At 42.7% G+C, this 17,572-nt stretch overlaps 1 protein-coding gene across 1 annotated transcript in view; it reads left to right on the forward strand.

The window, feature by feature from the left end:
* LOC119656644 (zinc metalloproteinase-disintegrin-like jararhagin) overlaps positions 1 to 16,898 on the forward strand; it is a 973,582-nt gene extending 956,684 nt beyond the window's left edge. Inside the window, exon 24 of the mRNA XM_038063100.1 lies at positions 14,802 to 16,898. Within this exon, the coding sequence (XP_037919028.1) occupies positions 14,802 to 14,820 (19 nt within the window). The 3' untranslated portion in view covers positions 14,821 to 16,898. The remainder of the gene's footprint in view (positions 1 to 14,801) is intronic.
* Positions 16,899 to 17,572: the final 674 nt, after the last annotated feature.

The following is a 17,572-nucleotide window of genomic DNA, read 5'->3' on the forward strand; positions in this document are numbered from 1 at the left end:
TCTGCTTTCTAGCATTTTGCCCATGCAGAGTGCCAGGGTGTTTCCCACTCCTTTGCGGCTCAGGTTATCCTGTATCTCTGTGTGCGATGTGTTGTCGAATGCTCCTTCGATATCCAGAAACGCGCACAGTGCAATTTCTTTTGTTTCTATGGCGTCCCGTAGTACCTCTGTCAGCTGATACAGAGCAGTTTCAGTTGACCGTCCTGCCCACTAAGCGTGTTGACAGTGATGTAGGGGATTACGCTTTAGAACGTTAGTTCTAATATAGTTGTCTATGACCTGCTCCACCGTTTTGAGTACGAACGTAGGAATATTGGTCTGAAAGATTTAGGGTGAAAAGGATCCCTTTTACCCGCTTTCGGAAGAAAGACCACCTTTGCCCGTCTCCATGCCCTTGATATGTAACCCAGTGCTATGTTCCCCCTTACCACCCTCAGAAGAGACTCTAAGATAATTCCTAGGCCTCTCTGGATAAGCGCTGGGAAAATGCCATCTACTCCGGGAGATTTCATTGGTTTAAAAGTTCCCACTGCCCATCTTAGCCTAGCTTCTGAACGTACCTCTTTTGATAGTTTCCAGCTCTCTTTCCTTCCCCTTTTATTCGTTGTTACGGTGTCAGGCAGATTGTTGTCGCGATGAACCCAAGTGTATCCATATAAGTTCCTAATTTTCACGTATGGATGATTAGGGGTGCTTTGTCGAGAATGAGTCGACTTTACTCCATATTGCAGCCTATTCGCTTATTTTATGCCCTACCAAAACTCATGTAAGCAAGATGTCCTTCATGTCATGGAACTAAATAAATAATCCACTAGGTGCCCCTGATTGGCCTCTCAGAGTTTATTGTTACCCAAATGGAATGTTTCACCGGGATAGTCCTCTGCATTACAAAGTCTTCATTGTAGATACCCAGCGTGCAGATGGCTCTGTAGAGACCGATTGTCACACCCATCAGTGTCCTCACTCTTAACCAAAAGGGGGGGGGAAGTAGGTATAAGTGGCCGTTCCAAGAAGCCTAATTAGGGCCAGGAAGCAGAATCTAGTCGAAAGGTTAGTAACTCCTTCCCCCTTCAACCCAATGTCCGAAACCTGACCCTATCTGGGCAATCGCAAACAAAGTGTCTGAAGGTCTCTTTCCCCCCCCCCCCCCCTCTGCAATTCCAATGCGCCAGATCCAAATGTTTTCAAGGTCGGGTTTTGTTATTGGAAGGCCAACCCTTCCTTGACTTAACATAAGTGGTAAGACCCGTGCAATTTGGGATCAGGACCTGTGCAAATAGTTTCTACTTTTCCCAGTTACCTGTTGCAAGCAAACTCGCCCATATAGGGGCGGTCAACAGCCGAGTACGCCTGGCCAGGCTTTCGACCCGTTCATTCACCTCTATGCTGATATAACCAGAAACCCAGAGGATAATGTTTTCGATCCTGTCGCCCAAGCTATTTAGCACATCTCTGCCCTGAATCACCAGCCAAGAAGATGTCACCACTAAATACTAGGCCTTAATGACCGCTCGGTATTCAGCCAAAATGATTATGTTACATTTTAGGCTGAGATCATGTCCCAACCATCAACAGGTTCCAGTTTAGTCAGTATCCTAAAAGACCGTACAATTATATTGCTATCAACACCTTGGTGTCCCGCTCCTCAGTACAACATTATCTTTTCTTTAGCAAACCCGGTTTTGCAATTTCGGTGGCGTTTCCATATTAGTTTAGATTCGATTTCGAGTGATACGTTGGCCTTTAATGCTAGCTGAGTGACCGAGAGAACTTTCACTTTAGCAGGTTATACTCGTACTTCCTTCTAAGATTCTCCCTGAAAGATACGATTAGTGGGGATTCTCATTGTGATCAAGATGATTACAAGATGCATATAAAAGTAATGCGCATTTACCGGGCCGAATAGATTTATTCATCCGTTTGGGACAGACGGTTAAATTCTACAAAATAGTCTCCTCCTTGCTCGATACAAAGACACCCTGAAACTCCTCGACTGGAATGCCTCTCCGAAACCTTGTAACTTGAGGTTGAATGTTCTCCACGGACTCCCGGTGCTTTACCTGCAGTTTTTTTCAGTGGGGGGAACAAAAAAAGCCACATAGAGCCAAGTCAGGGCTGTAAGGACGCTGAGTTACCACGGAGGTCTTGTTCTGGATCAGAAGTTGGTAACGACGAAGGCCATGTGGCAAGGGCATTGTCGTGGTGGAACTTGAAAACATGTTTCATCTGACTATCCCATGTACCATGAATGTCGACAAGTTCAGGGTATCAGCAATTACCTGGATTCTTAACCGACGGTCTAAACTCAAAACTTGACGCACACGCTGGGCATTTCAATCAGTTCGGGGTATTGTTGGGCGTCCAGAACGCAACCTTTCAAAAGGTCAGCCCTGAAATGGATCCCTGCGCTTACAAAGATATAATTTCCTTCATCCGTCGTCTCATAAAGCTGGGTGCTGTCTCTTAGGTAATCCCTCAATATCTACAAAAGATGGCTCAGCACGTGGAATAAATTTTTTAGTATGTCTAGCATATCTGTTCGTCTTCTTGAAGGCATTTCTGACATCAAGCATTACGAGGAGTACTACCCATCGAGATCGGCGATGCATACCCTCTGCTTGAAAAACAATGTTATGTTAACGAAACGATTATGACAGATCGTGACTCAGTTTCCCTCCATGTAACACACCCCCTATCGTCTTCTGTTTTTGAAGCTGTTTATGTACCACAATACGTGGCTCTTCAGATGGTTATCATTCCAATTCTTCCATAACTATTGGGGTCTCAAGTTTGGAATGTAAATGGTATTTCAGTAACGTGAAATTACCATCCACCTCCAGGGTTAGGTGTGTGATTAAGTTCCTTATCTTCTTATACACATATGCCACAGGCGCCCACATGCCACCCACTTCTCCCTTTACTACAAGGGACAAGAGGAACAGTTGCAGCACCACCATGAGAGTAAATGATGATGTGCCCCTCTTGGCACTCGCAATGCAGAGTAGTAGTAGACCAATCACCCCTTTGGATCTCAGTAGGTGCGATAGAGATAAGATGCGGGGTTAGGCCCCACCCTAAAATGTCTAATCACATAGGATTTGTATGGGAAACCGGTTGTTTATGGAGCGGGGCTGTACTGTGCGATTCCGATTTGATAGGGTATGTAGAGGATTTTGATGCGAGTTTTATGGAATATGTTTGGCAAAGTGGTTCTGAGCTGTGGTGGGCCCTTAAAGAGTTGTTGGGGTGTGGCTTTATCTAGAAATCTTTATCTGATTATTTCATGTAAGGGTGGTGTTCCAGTGTGAGAATCGTGTTTGGCAATTTTTTTTATTTGGGGTTTTATGGAGCATCAAGATAGATTTGACGAGATATTTTTCGAAAAGTACTTTGTATGGTATTGACCCCCTTAAGCATCGTCGTATAGAGGAAATAGTGTCAAAGAGGAATATGAATAAGACAGGTTTTCGATCGTGATGGCGAGGGTTGGTTGCGTGAGAGGTATTTGATTGCTCCAATGATGGCGGCCTACTACTGATTGGCAGGGGTTATGAACATGAAATGCTGTGGTGTTGCCGGGCAAGTTTATTTTACTTGGAAGATTGTCATTGATCATTACATTGTCAAATGAATTGATGCATAGTGCATGTGCTGCCCTGTTTATTCAAGGTATCCCAACGCTTATAGATCTGTGTGAGAAAGCCAAACACAAAAGCTGCAACTAGTAAAATTTTCATCGCCTCCCATGAGTAATTTACGAATTTGGATACTTCCACTTGCACAGGAATGCGATCAAGCACGGGCTTCAGCACCACTTGGTCTATCCAGTATGCCATGTGTGACTCCAATCCCCATGTCTTATATATAGTCATTTTTGTGGCAAGAAGGGTCCACTTGCCTTTGTTTCACGCCATCGCAAGATTTTTTCCCAAATTCAACTGTGTATCCAGGTTGACCTCTAAATATTTTGCGCCCGTTGGTGGTTGAAACCGTTCACGAAAAGGAACCTTTCGTTTTTTGATGACCACCAGGAGACTAGGGTAGTTAGAAGTTACCAAGTAACCGTGGAATCTTCCCATTAACTTCATCCTTCTAGCCTTGTTGTTTCAGCTCTGAGATCCTTTACAGAAATTTTATTTCCCTGTTGCATTCTAGAGACGTTTGGAATGACTTTCGCCTTACAGTGGTAACCGACTGCATATGACAGAAAGTTTCTGCTTTAGTGTGTCCAGAATTTTAACTAGGGGTGGCATAGTTCATGTAAACCCTCTGTACTTTATTTCTCACCAGTCTGCTGGCAATGCTGAACTAAATCAGTCTAGCAATGTCCTGCCTTAGTGACTTCTGCCGACGTTCCAGACGAATTTTCTAAGGTGGATCTCTTCTGGATCTGACAGCCGTAACTACACCACAATACACAAATGATCGCAGTTGCAGCACACAGCCGAAATGCAATCTCATCATTGATTTGAGAGAGAATTCTCGGAGTTGCTGGAGATGCCTGAGAATACCTGGCTATGCAAAGGATCCATTTTCGAGAAGAGTTCCCCGGCGAGTACCAAAACTGTTGCCTGCAGTGCGGCGTGCTGTTGTTGATGGCGCCGCCCTACTCTACTACTCTACTCTACTCTTCTCTTTCGTTCTCTTGTTCGTTTTTTTTCTTAGCCTCTACAATATTGTCAAGTCGCTATTTTTTCATGTCCCTCTTCACACGATGAAATAAGATAAAGAGACTTAATGCCAGATCAGACGACGCAGCGGATCCATGGCATTTTTAACCAGAAAATTACCGTGGTAGAATAACCAGTCCTTTGTCTACAACAAATCAGGTCTTTTTTTTATGAATACTATTGCGCAATCTTCTTAAAACTTCCAAATAAAAGGTTTGATTGACCATCTTATCTACGGGAACAAACTCTGAATGAATTACGCCTTGGCATCAAAGAAGCAAGTCAGCAATGTTTTGATGTCTGATTTGACATGACAACATTGTTTAAACGTGGTGACGCTAGCGTCTGCCATTCGCTTGATTGTAACTTTGTTTCTGGGTCATAGCCTTTAACAGAAAATCTGAATCAGTTTAAAGCTGTTGTGTTTCAACTCGATGTTCTTTTTGATTACCACTCAGAGCCCCAAAAACAAACTTGGAAACAACCCTTTTTCTTTTCAAATTTGCCGCCAAAAATTGGGTGAGCCCAACTCCAAGATAAGCCACTACTCAGTGACTATTTATCAATTGTAATTCGACTGTCCGTGAGCATAAGCTCTCGATTTTTCCAACTTTTTCGTCAATTGGGACAGTAGATAAACCACCAGAACGAGGGTGCGTCACCAATCGAAGTGTACCAACTTTTTAACAGAGCAAACCCCTCGAACCTTTGAGTTGTTTCAATAGCGTCACATATGTAACCTGTTTTCAACAGTAAAAGTTTCAGCAGCATTGTTCATCGTCCCCATCTTCATCAACGACGCAACAACCGGTATCCGGTCTAGACCTGCCTTAGTAAGGAACTCCAGACATTCCAGTTTCACGCCGAGGTCCACCAATTCGATATTCCTAAAAGCTGTCTGGCGTCCTTGCCTACGCTATCGCTACATCTATCATAGATAGATAGACTCTCCTTTCAGCCGGAAACGGAATATCACTGCACTTATGTGTATAGGCATGCCTGCCTTCCAGCAACGATCACAGAAGTCTACATATCTTGCCTTCTATACCGTCCTCCCTGGGGAGTGACACCACTGATCCAAGGGAGGCGTTTTCCGAGACGTCTGCTACGTGCATCAAGACTACGATAGCCCTTGTTGTTTTTTGTAGTACCGACGTTCAAAGTTCGAAGGAGGATTATGAGCGATATGAGCCACTTTGTTTGGGAGAAGGAACGTGTTGGGCGTGCGAGCGGCGACCTGTGTAAAATACTGCTCTACCTTCCCTGTCAAAAAGGCGGTTATCACCTCTGTAGGAAAGGAGACTTTATGAGAATCGGTCCAAGCGGTGGAGGTTTTCCTCGCTGATTTCAATCCTCAGACACTCAACAACTGAAAAGTTAGGGTCTAAAGGACATCTTTTAAGGTATTTGACCGCGTATCTACCCAGGACGGCGTCGATGCTTGGAGTTTTGGAGGCTTCGTAGAGAATCTGATTGGATATACACTTCGTACCATCGTCGTTTATAAATATACTGGGAAAATGGCGGAGGATTTTCCACTCCTTGAAGCGCAGCCTCTCCATCTGATAAGGAGAGATGAAAGTCCAGAAGATGAAGCCGAAAGTGTCGCAGAAAATCTTGACTTTTGGTGGGTCGGGCTTTTTCAAGTGGATTATGGATTATAATGATCAGATGGCACCATTTGCACGGTTTAAAAGTTTATTGATATGAGAAATGTTGGATAGAATTGAGTGAGGCCAAGGTAGATCATTTGGTTCACTGTGGGGATGGGCGATGCATGGACGAAACTGTCAGTCAACTTTTTCGTTCTTTTTTGAAAACTTGGATGTTTAACCCAAAAAGAGGAGTCCATGGACTACCAAAGAGGAAGTAAGTTGCTTCCCAAGTGGTCCGGTTCGTCATCAAGTGGGTGCGGACTCAGGACTCCCAGCATCCTCAACAAAAAATTTACTTCGGCCTGGTTTAGGTTTGAACTTATGACGGATTTCGCTTGAATAGATAGGTTAGATTTAAGTGGAGCGATTACCATCTGTCGTAACTTTCGATCACGCTGCTCCCAGGGCAGAGGTGAAGGAGCATCTGATGAGTTGCCTCTGCCCTAGACGAAACCGTCAATAAACTTTTTCGTTTTTCTTTTAAGGACAGGTTTCTGACATCGGAAACCATTTTCGGAGTCATCTTCATTTTTCCCTTCAGGACGACGGTTTGGCATTTCTGCGAGTTCAGGACTAGCTTCCACTTAGTGAAATATTGGTTGAGCTCATCCAAATAAGAATTTAGACGAGCTCCTTCGCCTATTACGTCCCTCGTGGTGGCATAGAAGAAAAGGTCGTCGTCATATTGAAGGATCTTGATAGGATTGGTAGTGAAAGTAGGTTTCAGGATATCCGCTGTAAAAAATGAAAAAAGGATTCCGGAGAGGGCTAACTCTGGTGGGGTACCAACTGGATTGGTGTAAGGGAATGGTAGTTCCTGCTTAACTCTTACTTGGGATTGCCGTCCTTCAAGAAAGTTAGATATTATTTTACAGAGGTCCGGATGGAAGTGTAATATGTTGTTTAGCTTATAAACGATTCCCTATTTCCATATAGAGTTAAAAGCTTTCCTTGATGGTTCACTCGAAGATTTTGGCGGAGGTTGAAAGGATAGAGATAGGCCTGTAGCTATCCCGAATGAGAGGATTTTTGTTTTTTTTTCTCGAATGGGGGTGATCTGAGCACATTTCCAGCTGAAGGGAAAATGAGCGTTCAGCAAGCAGGGGTTGAATAATGTTAACTAGAAGGGGCTGATGGATACAGAGCATTTTTAAGGTTGTGTGTAAAACAAAACCTTATTAAAATCGGTTTGTCTTCAAGGAGGTCCTTTTCACTTACCATGGAATCTTCGGCGGTGTCTATCTCGATAATGGGAAGGTTAGCGGTACTCACATTCTGTGGGAAAAGATACGTTAATATTCCATTAAGTAGAGTAAGGCAAGAAATTGATGGGGAGTGTTTGCCTTTGACTTTCAATATGATGGTCCTATTGGCGGCACCCCAGGAGTCCGTGTCAGCTTCCTTACACGGTCGTTTGAAATGTTCACTTTTACTTTTAATTATGGTCACATGTGATTTCTTCCGAGCGTGTTTGTATTCGTCATGTAGCTGCTCGTATCCAGATTGGTTGCTATTTCGCTGACTGCGACTTCTAGCTTTGAGACTGGTGGGGCACGGCAGGGACATGCTAAACAAACTGGACAACACACTCAAAGCCATACTTCTCTGGGTTACCAGTCACAGGAACATAGAGGGGAATGAGCAGGCCGAGGAACTGTGGCCAGTTGACACCTCGCTAGCGGCTGTGAATTGTGGATTCTAATTACACTACTTAGCCGGTGACTAAAGATGGCGAGGACTCACCACCTATAACGAAAACCGATCGTCAGAGTTTCTGAACTAGACGTGACCATATACGTACTGGATTGTGGCGGTTTGTTCGAGGCCCTAGCCTATTATGGACCATGTCATCAAACTTGGCATACCTTGCAATCCGCATTGTCGAAGAAGGGAAAGAGGGGAGAAACCCTCCACCCTCCCTCTCTAGGTAAACAGTTCTTCGGGGACTTCAAAAAGATCCCTGCTTGCAAGGTGGGGGAAGTACCAGCTCTGACCTGCTAGATTATGCGCCCCTTGTTCTTTGCATAGCATTCACGATGCTAGAAGTTTATGGCATCAACACGAATTGAGTGGGATGAAGCGCTAAGCTGAATGCCAGCCAATAAAGTGTAATTGAGAGAATAGTCGAGTCAGGGATAAACTGGAAGGAGGCACTAGCAAGGAAAGCCATTATAATTCAAACCAGGAAGACCTAAAGGAAATTCCATTGTACGAAATAATACCTAAATAACAGTCATGCGAGAAAGGGTCGTAGAAGCTTGAGATCGCTTTTGATGGGGCACATCCTCCCACTCTCGGATGTATGCCTTTAAAGAGAAAGCATAATAGCTGTTTCACCGCTTAGGCAAGGCATGCAATGACAGTTAGTGTTAGCAACTACAAGATTCAGACGAGAAAGACCTTCGAGTAATATACGTCAACCCCATGTGTTGAAATCACCGGCTATGATCGTTTGCATCCATTGCCAGCCTCTCCACCAAAGAATAGAACTCCTCTCTCGTAAGGCTTGGTACCGCATAGCAGCTGTAAACAGATATTCCGCCTATTTTGGCTCTAGAGCCACTCTCAAGAATCTTCGTAGTTCCCTCTATGGCTCGATTTCCGCATGTCCATATGGCTGCTTTTCCGCTCTTATCCGCGACCCAAACTGCTGTGTCTAGATTTTTGTACTACTCGCAGACAATAGTAACGTCGATTTTGTTTCCCAATACCGTCTGGGAGAGCAGGTCCAGAACCGCTTGGCAATGGTTCAATTAGCTGTAGGAACCATTGTGTCGATCGCCTTCCTAAACACCGGACATGTGCTGCTGCCTGTGATGTGGGCGCGGTCAAGGTCATTTATTTGTCTGCAGAACAGACAATTGGGTTTTTCTTCAAAGGCTTTTGCAATGTGGCCTTTTTTCTGCATTTACGGCACAGGTCGGACCTATCATGTATGGTAGCACATTTCCAAACACCTGAAGCATCCTCTCAGAATTATCTGCTCTCGTAGTCGGTAGACAACCCAACCAATCCGAACTGCCTGTCCGTTTGTCTGTCTGTCTGTCACACGCATTTTTCTCGGAAAGGGTTATAGCGATTAACACCAAATATGGTAGAGAGGTGGGAACTGTGAACGTTCAAGCATACAGTGTTACATAATTCTACCTCAAATTTAAGGAAGGTCCTCATACATGCAAAGAGGGAGAGTACATTTTTTTTCATCAAATATAGTCATGTGGGGTATCAAATGAAAGGTCTCGGTTAGTAATTTTCAATGCCGGTCTTAGTTTTGACGTTTTTTGGAAAGATAAGGAGTGCGGGGGGTTAATGGGGTAAAATCTTTCACGGACCCATTCTCAGAAACTACCAAATCGAAAAATGTAAAAAAAAACCAAAAGGGTTCCACTATATAGGCTCCGAAGTACCCTCCATACCGGCATCTATTCAAATAAAGTTAATGATAGTATATTACTATAACTTTCAGTAATTGGTTGGAAAACTCCCCTTAAGTTCATTCTTGCACCACGAAATTTTGCAGCAATGTAGGCTATAGTATAGAGCATGGTCCTACCTGGTGGAAATGTGGAAATCGTGCTATCACTAACTAAGATATAATCGGTCAAATTTGTCACTTCTTCGAAAATTCAAGACTTTGAATGTCAAAATCACTTGAAAGTGGAAAGGGTGTAGGACTCACAGGATCGAAGGGAGTTAATTGATGCATTAATCTCAGCATCAAAGCTTTGGTCAAGCATGTGAGAGTAAATTGGTGGGTTTTCGCAAAATGGTTAGCTGGGAAAATTGCTTTTTCAGGAGGGGATATGTGCTGACTACATTGCCTCCTAGTGTACCGTTACGGTCTTGAATGAAGTGCTCTAACACACTTCAAGGCCCTGATCCAACATGGATTGTTGCGCCAACGATTATATCCAAGTTATCACAATCTCGGCAGATGCCGGATTTTACCTAATACTAGCACTAAGTGCAAAGCATTTAGGCTCGGACGATCCTACCTACTTAAAAATTAAAGGGGCGCTGGGGGTGGTGGCCGGTGGTAAGTCAGTAGCAGCCGTCAGGGATTTAGGTACAATACCTGTAGCTGACAATATTATGGGAACTACAACCACCCGCTCGAGACGCCAAATTTCTTTGATTTCACGAGCCAATGGCTCATAGTTCACCTTCTTCTCCACGTATTTCCGTTCAATGTTGCTATTATGGGGGATAGCAACATCAATAATATACGCGGAGCGACCCGTCTTGCCAACTAACAGTACGTCAGGCTTGTTGTGTGCGGTATGGCGATCAGTCAGAACTTGCCGGTCCCAATACATGCTGCAAGCAGAACTATCAAGTACTGCTTGCGGCTCATATCGGTAAACCTGACATGTTCCCGTGATCAGCCCATGCTTATATGCAAGGTTTTGATGGATAACCTTACATACAGCATTATGCCTGGTGATGTATTGCACCGGTGCCATAACAGTACAGCCAGAAATGAGATGGTCCTACGTCTCTAACGCCGAACCACACATTCTGCACTGGTCGTTCTCCACCCGTTCTTTCATGGTGAGCTTTTTATAAGCTCGGGTGGCGACCACGCCATCCTGAATGGGACACATGAACCCCTCCGTCTCAGCAAAGAGCTCCCCAGCACAGTTCGACAGATGCAAATCGACAAATGGCTGCCAAAGACAATTCACGTGTTTACCGTGCATTGCCTTCGACTTCCATTCCTCGATCCGCTCCTGGTCCGACTTCACCCCACTCAGAGGATTGAAAGATCGATCCTTCAAGTTAAGTGGAGTCAGTCCACAGTCTGCCTTACAGACAGTCGCATGCAAGGGGCTCGTCTGCTCTTTACTGTAAAAATAAGCGCGGAGCGAGTCGACTTGGCGATGATGTTGTGCCGCCACGTCAACCACGCCTCTACCTCCGATGTCACGAGGCAGGTTCATCCGCTCCACGGCAGACTTTGGGTGATGCATTCGGAATTTGGACATAGTTGTCCGTATCCGCCGCTGGACGTTTTCCAGGTCGGTCTTCGTCCACGGCAATATTCCGAATGCATAAGCCAGTGAAGGGATAGCGAATACATTCAACGCGCTCATTTTATTCTTCCCCGAGAGATGCGATTTCAGCACCAGCTTTACACGTCGCAGGAATTCGGACAGCAGAGCTTCCTTCAGATCACCAACTCGAGCATGGGTTCCTTGCAGAATTCCTAGGTACTTGTAGAAGTCTGTCTCGGTCATAGCTTCGATGAGGAGGTCACCAATGCTATGTCCGGCATGCGGCGTGACGACGTGATGACCTTTGCGGATGGCTTGGATTCGACACTTGTCTAATCCAAACTCCATCCGAATATCACGGCTGAACATGTCTATTATTCGCAACAGACTTCTAAGATGGTTGTCAGTACCAGCATACAGCTTGATGTCATCTAGGTACATCAAGTGTGTCAGTTCGCACTTAGCACGTGGGTCATATTTTATTGCAAAACCATGCCCTCTAGCATCATTCAGTAGCCATGAAAGGGGGTTCAGTGCCATACAAAACCAAAGAGGACTCAATGAATCCCCCTGGAAGATGCCCCTCCGTATACGGATGGGCTCTGAGGTATTAGCACCCTCAGATGTACGGACTGATAAGGTGGTATGCCACCCTTCCATGACTGTCGCCAAAAACTTTATTAGTTTCGGATCAATGCGATACAGATGTAGGATGTCAAAAGCCTTGGCATAATCGATGTAGCAACTGAAGAGGTTTCTTTGGCCTCTAGTTGCTTGTCCTACAACTACCGAGTCGATAATGAGTTGCTCTTTGCAACCCCTTGACCCAACTCGGCAGCCCTTCTGCTCCTCGGACAGAATGTTGTTGGTCTCGAGGTGCGTATTGATCCTTCCACTAATAATGGACGTAATGAATTTGTAGAGGGTTGGTAAGCAAGTGATCGGTCTTGTGTCTGCGGGGTCCTGCACCGTGTCCTTCTTAGGAATAAGGTAGGTAATCCCCGCAGTGAGGAAAGGTGGAAATTCCTCCGGCCGACTCATGACCTCATTTATACTGCGTGCCAACCGACTGTGTACGCTGGTAAATTTCTTATACCAGAAATTCTGCACCCGATCCAGACCTGGGCCCCTCTAGTTCTTCGAGCTGTTTATGACTCGTCGAACTTCCTCTTCGGTAACATCCGCGAAATTCATGCCAGGTGTATTGGCATGGCGGGTGCCTTCGGCGGTGATCCACTCAGCATGCTGGGCAGGTAACCCCCAAAGTCCACCCCAATACTCTTTCGCTTCCGTCACCGAGAACTGTATTGTCTGGGCGCTCTGTTGGGATTCGTTGAGAGATCTGAAAAAGCTCCGCTGGTTCCTCGCGTATGTTGCATTCTGGACACGTCTGGAATAACTTTCGCCATACCGTCGTAACCGACTGCATATGACAGAAAGTTTCTGTTTTAGTGTGTCCAGAATTTCAACTACGGGTGTCTCACAGGGGATGGCATAGTTTCGGTAAACCCTCTGCACTTTATTTCTCACCCGTCGGCTGGCATTGCCAGTGCTGATCTGAATCAGTCTAGCAATGTCCTGCCTTAGTGAGTCCCGCCGACATTCCAGACGAATTTTCCATGGTGGATCTCTTTTGTCACTCAAACCAATAACGCGAAAGCGAATCTTCTGACCGTGCAATCTGATAGCCGCAACTGCACCACAATACACAAGTGATTGTAGTTGCAGCAGCGACATATCAGCACACAGTCGAGACGCAATCTCATCATTGATTTGAGATAGAATTCCCGGAGTTGCTGGAGATGCATAGAGCCTGGGAATACCTGGTCTATACAAAGGATCCATATCCGAGAATTCTATACACGCTCTTTGGAATTCGTCCCGAACTTCAGCGGAAACCTCAGCTGAACGGTGGAGAAGAGTGCTTCGGCGAGTACTGAACCTGTTGCCTGCAGTGCGGCGTGGTGTTGTTGATGCCGCCGCCTCTGCCCCCATCGACTCTCGGTCACCAGTTTCCCCGATGACTTCAAGTCGAACACGTTCCCTGTTGGTGGCCGGGATTGTGTCGCTGCGAGTGATGAAGCGGTACTGGTCTGCGACTCGCTGCACAGTCACGTGCGCGAATTGCAGGAAACGCTCGACGAATCTCTGGTGCAACAAGGGGCGGTAAGATGTTGTACCCGCCCCCGCCGTTATTTCGTAGTAGGAGCGGATGATGAAGAGGTTCATTTCTTCAGTCCATTTCATCCGCTTCCTACGCGAACCTGCTGAAGTGGTCGCCACAGATTGTGGCGAAACAGCTGCAGCAGGCGGAGCTGTGCTCCTGGTCGTCGTGGCGCCTAGACGTCGAACCGCCCCACGACTAGCAGTTTCGACGCCATGCTGTCCATTACGAGAGCCCGACCCAGTCACCAAGTCAGACGACTCCCGCCGGTTATCCGTACCGGACCTTAAATTTCTCCTTCTTCTCATTTTTTGGTGGTGCATTTTGTCCCTAGCTGCCAGGTGTGTAGATAGCTTCCTTAGTGAGTAATCTGCAAGACTGTAAAGTTCCTGCACTTTCCTCACCTACCCCCTGAGACACTGCGGTGGTGTACAGCCATTCAGACTGAAGCTATCCATCCCTCCTCCTTTCACAACCGGGCTTGGGACCGGCTTCGGCGGAGTTATTATTATTATTATGTCATTACGGCTAGCAATTTTCCCAGGTCCGCGGGATATTTGACTGAGCCCCCTTTATGGGTTTGAATTTAATTCAATGTTGGAGAGGCGATTGTGGAGGTGGTTAGTATTTAGGGTAAAGATCCTTTCGTGGATTGAGGTGTCGAGATCATGGATCTCGTTCTTAAGAAAGGAATACTGCGGGGAATATCTATTCTTAAATAGTCTCCGCCGTAGGGTTTTCTTGTAATGGATGTCTTGAAGGATGTCATCCGTTGTTGGTATGAATTCATCAGATACTATCAATATTAGTCGCCTTTTGATTTGTCTTTCAACCATTTTTCTAGTATTTTCATGTGTACTCAAAAGGAAATGGCGAGGCTTATTAACTTATAAACTTAAGCATAGGTTTTGTCTTACCTTGTCTAGACCCCCCGACCTGGAACTGGTAACTGGAAAGCACGCCTCTATATTTTCCTTTAAAAATATAAATCATTTTATTTGCCAGATCGGGCCTGGAAATTAAACCATTTTTCATGTTACCAAAAGAATAGGAAGCAATCTGGGATTAGGTTCCTAAGGTCCTCGATGCTTCATGTTGTTAGTCAGTTTTTGAAAATGATTGCGGTATTCGCATTTTTTTTAACCGCTAGTACTACTAAAGATTCTGCTTCTCATCTCGTCTGACAATGAAAGTTTGTTTAAAATTTAGTTTATTTGCAATTCCACTTGAACATTTAAGAACCACAAATTTTCCAATTTTCTCCACCTTACCAGCAATCAATAATGCCACTTTTATTTTTTTTTTTACTAATTTATAGCCTGCGTTCGTTTTTTTGATTACTTTCAACCATGTTCCACGATTTATTCTACGAGAAAAACAGTCTCACAGGAAATCTTAGAAAATTTTTAAAGCGAAACACGAAAAATATGTAAAAAATAAAAATCACAGTTAGTTAAAAAAGAAAAAACATACGAAATATTCTAAAATGTGAATTTAAACGTATAAGTCAGAGATAATTGTAGTAATTCATAAATAAAAAAAAGGAAAAAACACGAACCCTAACGTAGCATAATAATAAATCTTATAGTTTTAAAAATTAGATTATTAAAGATAAAACAACTGAACATTGAAATAATGATCGATAGGGATTAGGGCTATCATTTTATAAAAGGATGAAATAAATTCAAACCGTGTATGATATATAGTAAATACATACTTAATAAAAATGGTTATGTTTGTAATATGAGAGAAATGAATTTTTAAGAAATGAAGTTTAGAATTTGACCGATAATTTCGATTACGTTTCGTAGAAAAACACAAAATAGTTTCCGTAAAATATAAATATGGCAAACATTTTGAATCGGAAAAGAAAAGGAACTTTTGTAAATGTTTAGCAAAAAAAAAAAAATATATTATATTCTTACACTAGTGCCAAAGACCGAGTTTAACGTGATATCAAACAAAGAAAAACTTAAAACTCATTTAAAGCAAAATATAGTTATCAATGAACGACTTTTATTTATTAGTTAGAAAAAGGTGAATTGTTTCGGTTTTATTTTTCCATGAGGTATTTCCATTTGATTTACATTCACTACGGAAACATGCAACTTAGTTAATAAACTTAACAAAAGAGAAAAAATCATAAAATAACGCAAAGGTAAGAATCTTATACGATAAGAACAAATTAAAACGGATAGAAAACCAAAAAATTACAAAAAAATATAATTAATAATACATAAAAAATATGAAATTAATAGTTATGTAAATTTTTACATGTTTTCTAGAAATTGATATGAAATTCACGAAAAGTAAACACACATAAGCGAAACCAACATTGCAGAAACACGTTACACACGAAAAATTGAGAATATTTTTTTCTGGTCTCTCTTGTACCTCTTTTGGTTCTTAAAACCACTTAGGTAAGAAACTGTTCACAGAACGTATGCAAATAAAAAAAAAACTAAAAAAAAATCAAATCAAAAACAAGCATTGAATAGGAAAACTGAACTATAGCCAATGAACACAGAGATCACTATCAAAACACTATCACAGACAAGCATCACGAAGGAAAAACCGAAGAAAATTAATCAATTCTGATATACGAACGAAATATATCTACACACTACCTAATAAATTATGAAAAACACGATACAATATTTAAAACAAAAAATGTTATGTAGTCACATTACAGGTAAACTCAGCAAAAAAAGAAAATGGAAAACAAAATACTGATCAAAATACATGAAGCGAAAAATGTTTAATATCTAAAAAAATGGGCAAAAATAGTAGTAAAATATAAACAAACAAAAAACATGATAAGTAAATTAAGACGACAATTTGTATTGTTTTTTTTTTCTGTCCGAAGTAAAATGTTTTATATGAAATATAATATAAAAACTAACACAAATCTAAGTCTCATCGCAAACTCATTCTCCGAATTCCGATTAATTAAAGACACAAGTTTATCAATAACCACAACAATAACTGAGTAAGCAATTGTCTCGAGAACACGCCAATATAACGAATTACAAGCAAACTAGCAACATGCAACATGCAACATGCAACATGCAACATTAACAAAATACAAAGTGATGCGCGGTTGTTTTCTAATTGAAAATCACAAATCACAGACGAGTGTGTTGAGGGAAAAATCGCATGAATAAATCAAACACAAAAAAAAAAGAACAAAAACAAAAAAAACTAAAGAAAAAATATTTTTTGTTCGTTTTCACATAGAATTTATCGACATATATACGTACCACACCTATATATGTACATATATTGAATTTGAAATTTTTAACCCCCGCCCCCCCTTCGAAACCATACGATTGTCATATGGTTCCTGAAATCTTGAATTTATATTGTTAACATTTCGTTCTGTTTTCATAAATTTTATGTACATAAGAAACAAAAAGAAACATCAAAGAAAACATTCACCACTAAATAAAATGAGACGGAAAACTTAAGAGTAAAAGTATGAATGAAATGATAAAAAAAAAAGACATGATGGAAAAATGGAAATACATTAAAGATTATAAAAACATAGTGGAGAAAATAAAACAAACAAAACAGAAAAATAATGAAAGGAAAAAATAAAGACACTGCCTATATGTTATAAAAAAAATGTGTTATCATTTGGAATTCTGTTGCAGAGAACCTCAAAGAAAAAGTCTTAAGAGTGCTAACTGGGTAGGTGATATATGTAACATTACAAAAGTGATATCACCTTAAAGTATGATACCACATTACCATGACCGAGTGCGATCCAAACTTTACAAAACAATCCAACATGACCGCATCACATAACATTACTACATTACTAAACATCACCGTATCACCTAACATCACCGCATTACAAAAATGATATTGTGCATAATATTTTTTTTTTTGTGCGTACACGGAGGTGGAAAATCTTAGAAAGACACGTCCGCCGCAGCTCCACCACTCGAACGGCGGAACTACAGCGGGCGCGTGTGGGATTCACACCCACTAAAAACCACCCCCGGTCTCTCCAGCCCCAGCCTCGCGGGACCACCATTGAGGTATTACTTCGCGGGGTAGGTTTGCTCTTAGGCACTCATTTTTCTC

This window comes from Hermetia illucens, chromosome 5 (assembly GCF_905115235.1).
Source record: "Hermetia illucens chromosome 5, iHerIll2.2.curated.20191125, whole genome shotgun sequence".
Lineage (NCBI taxonomy): Eukaryota > Metazoa > Arthropoda > Insecta > Diptera > Stratiomyidae > Hermetia > Hermetia illucens.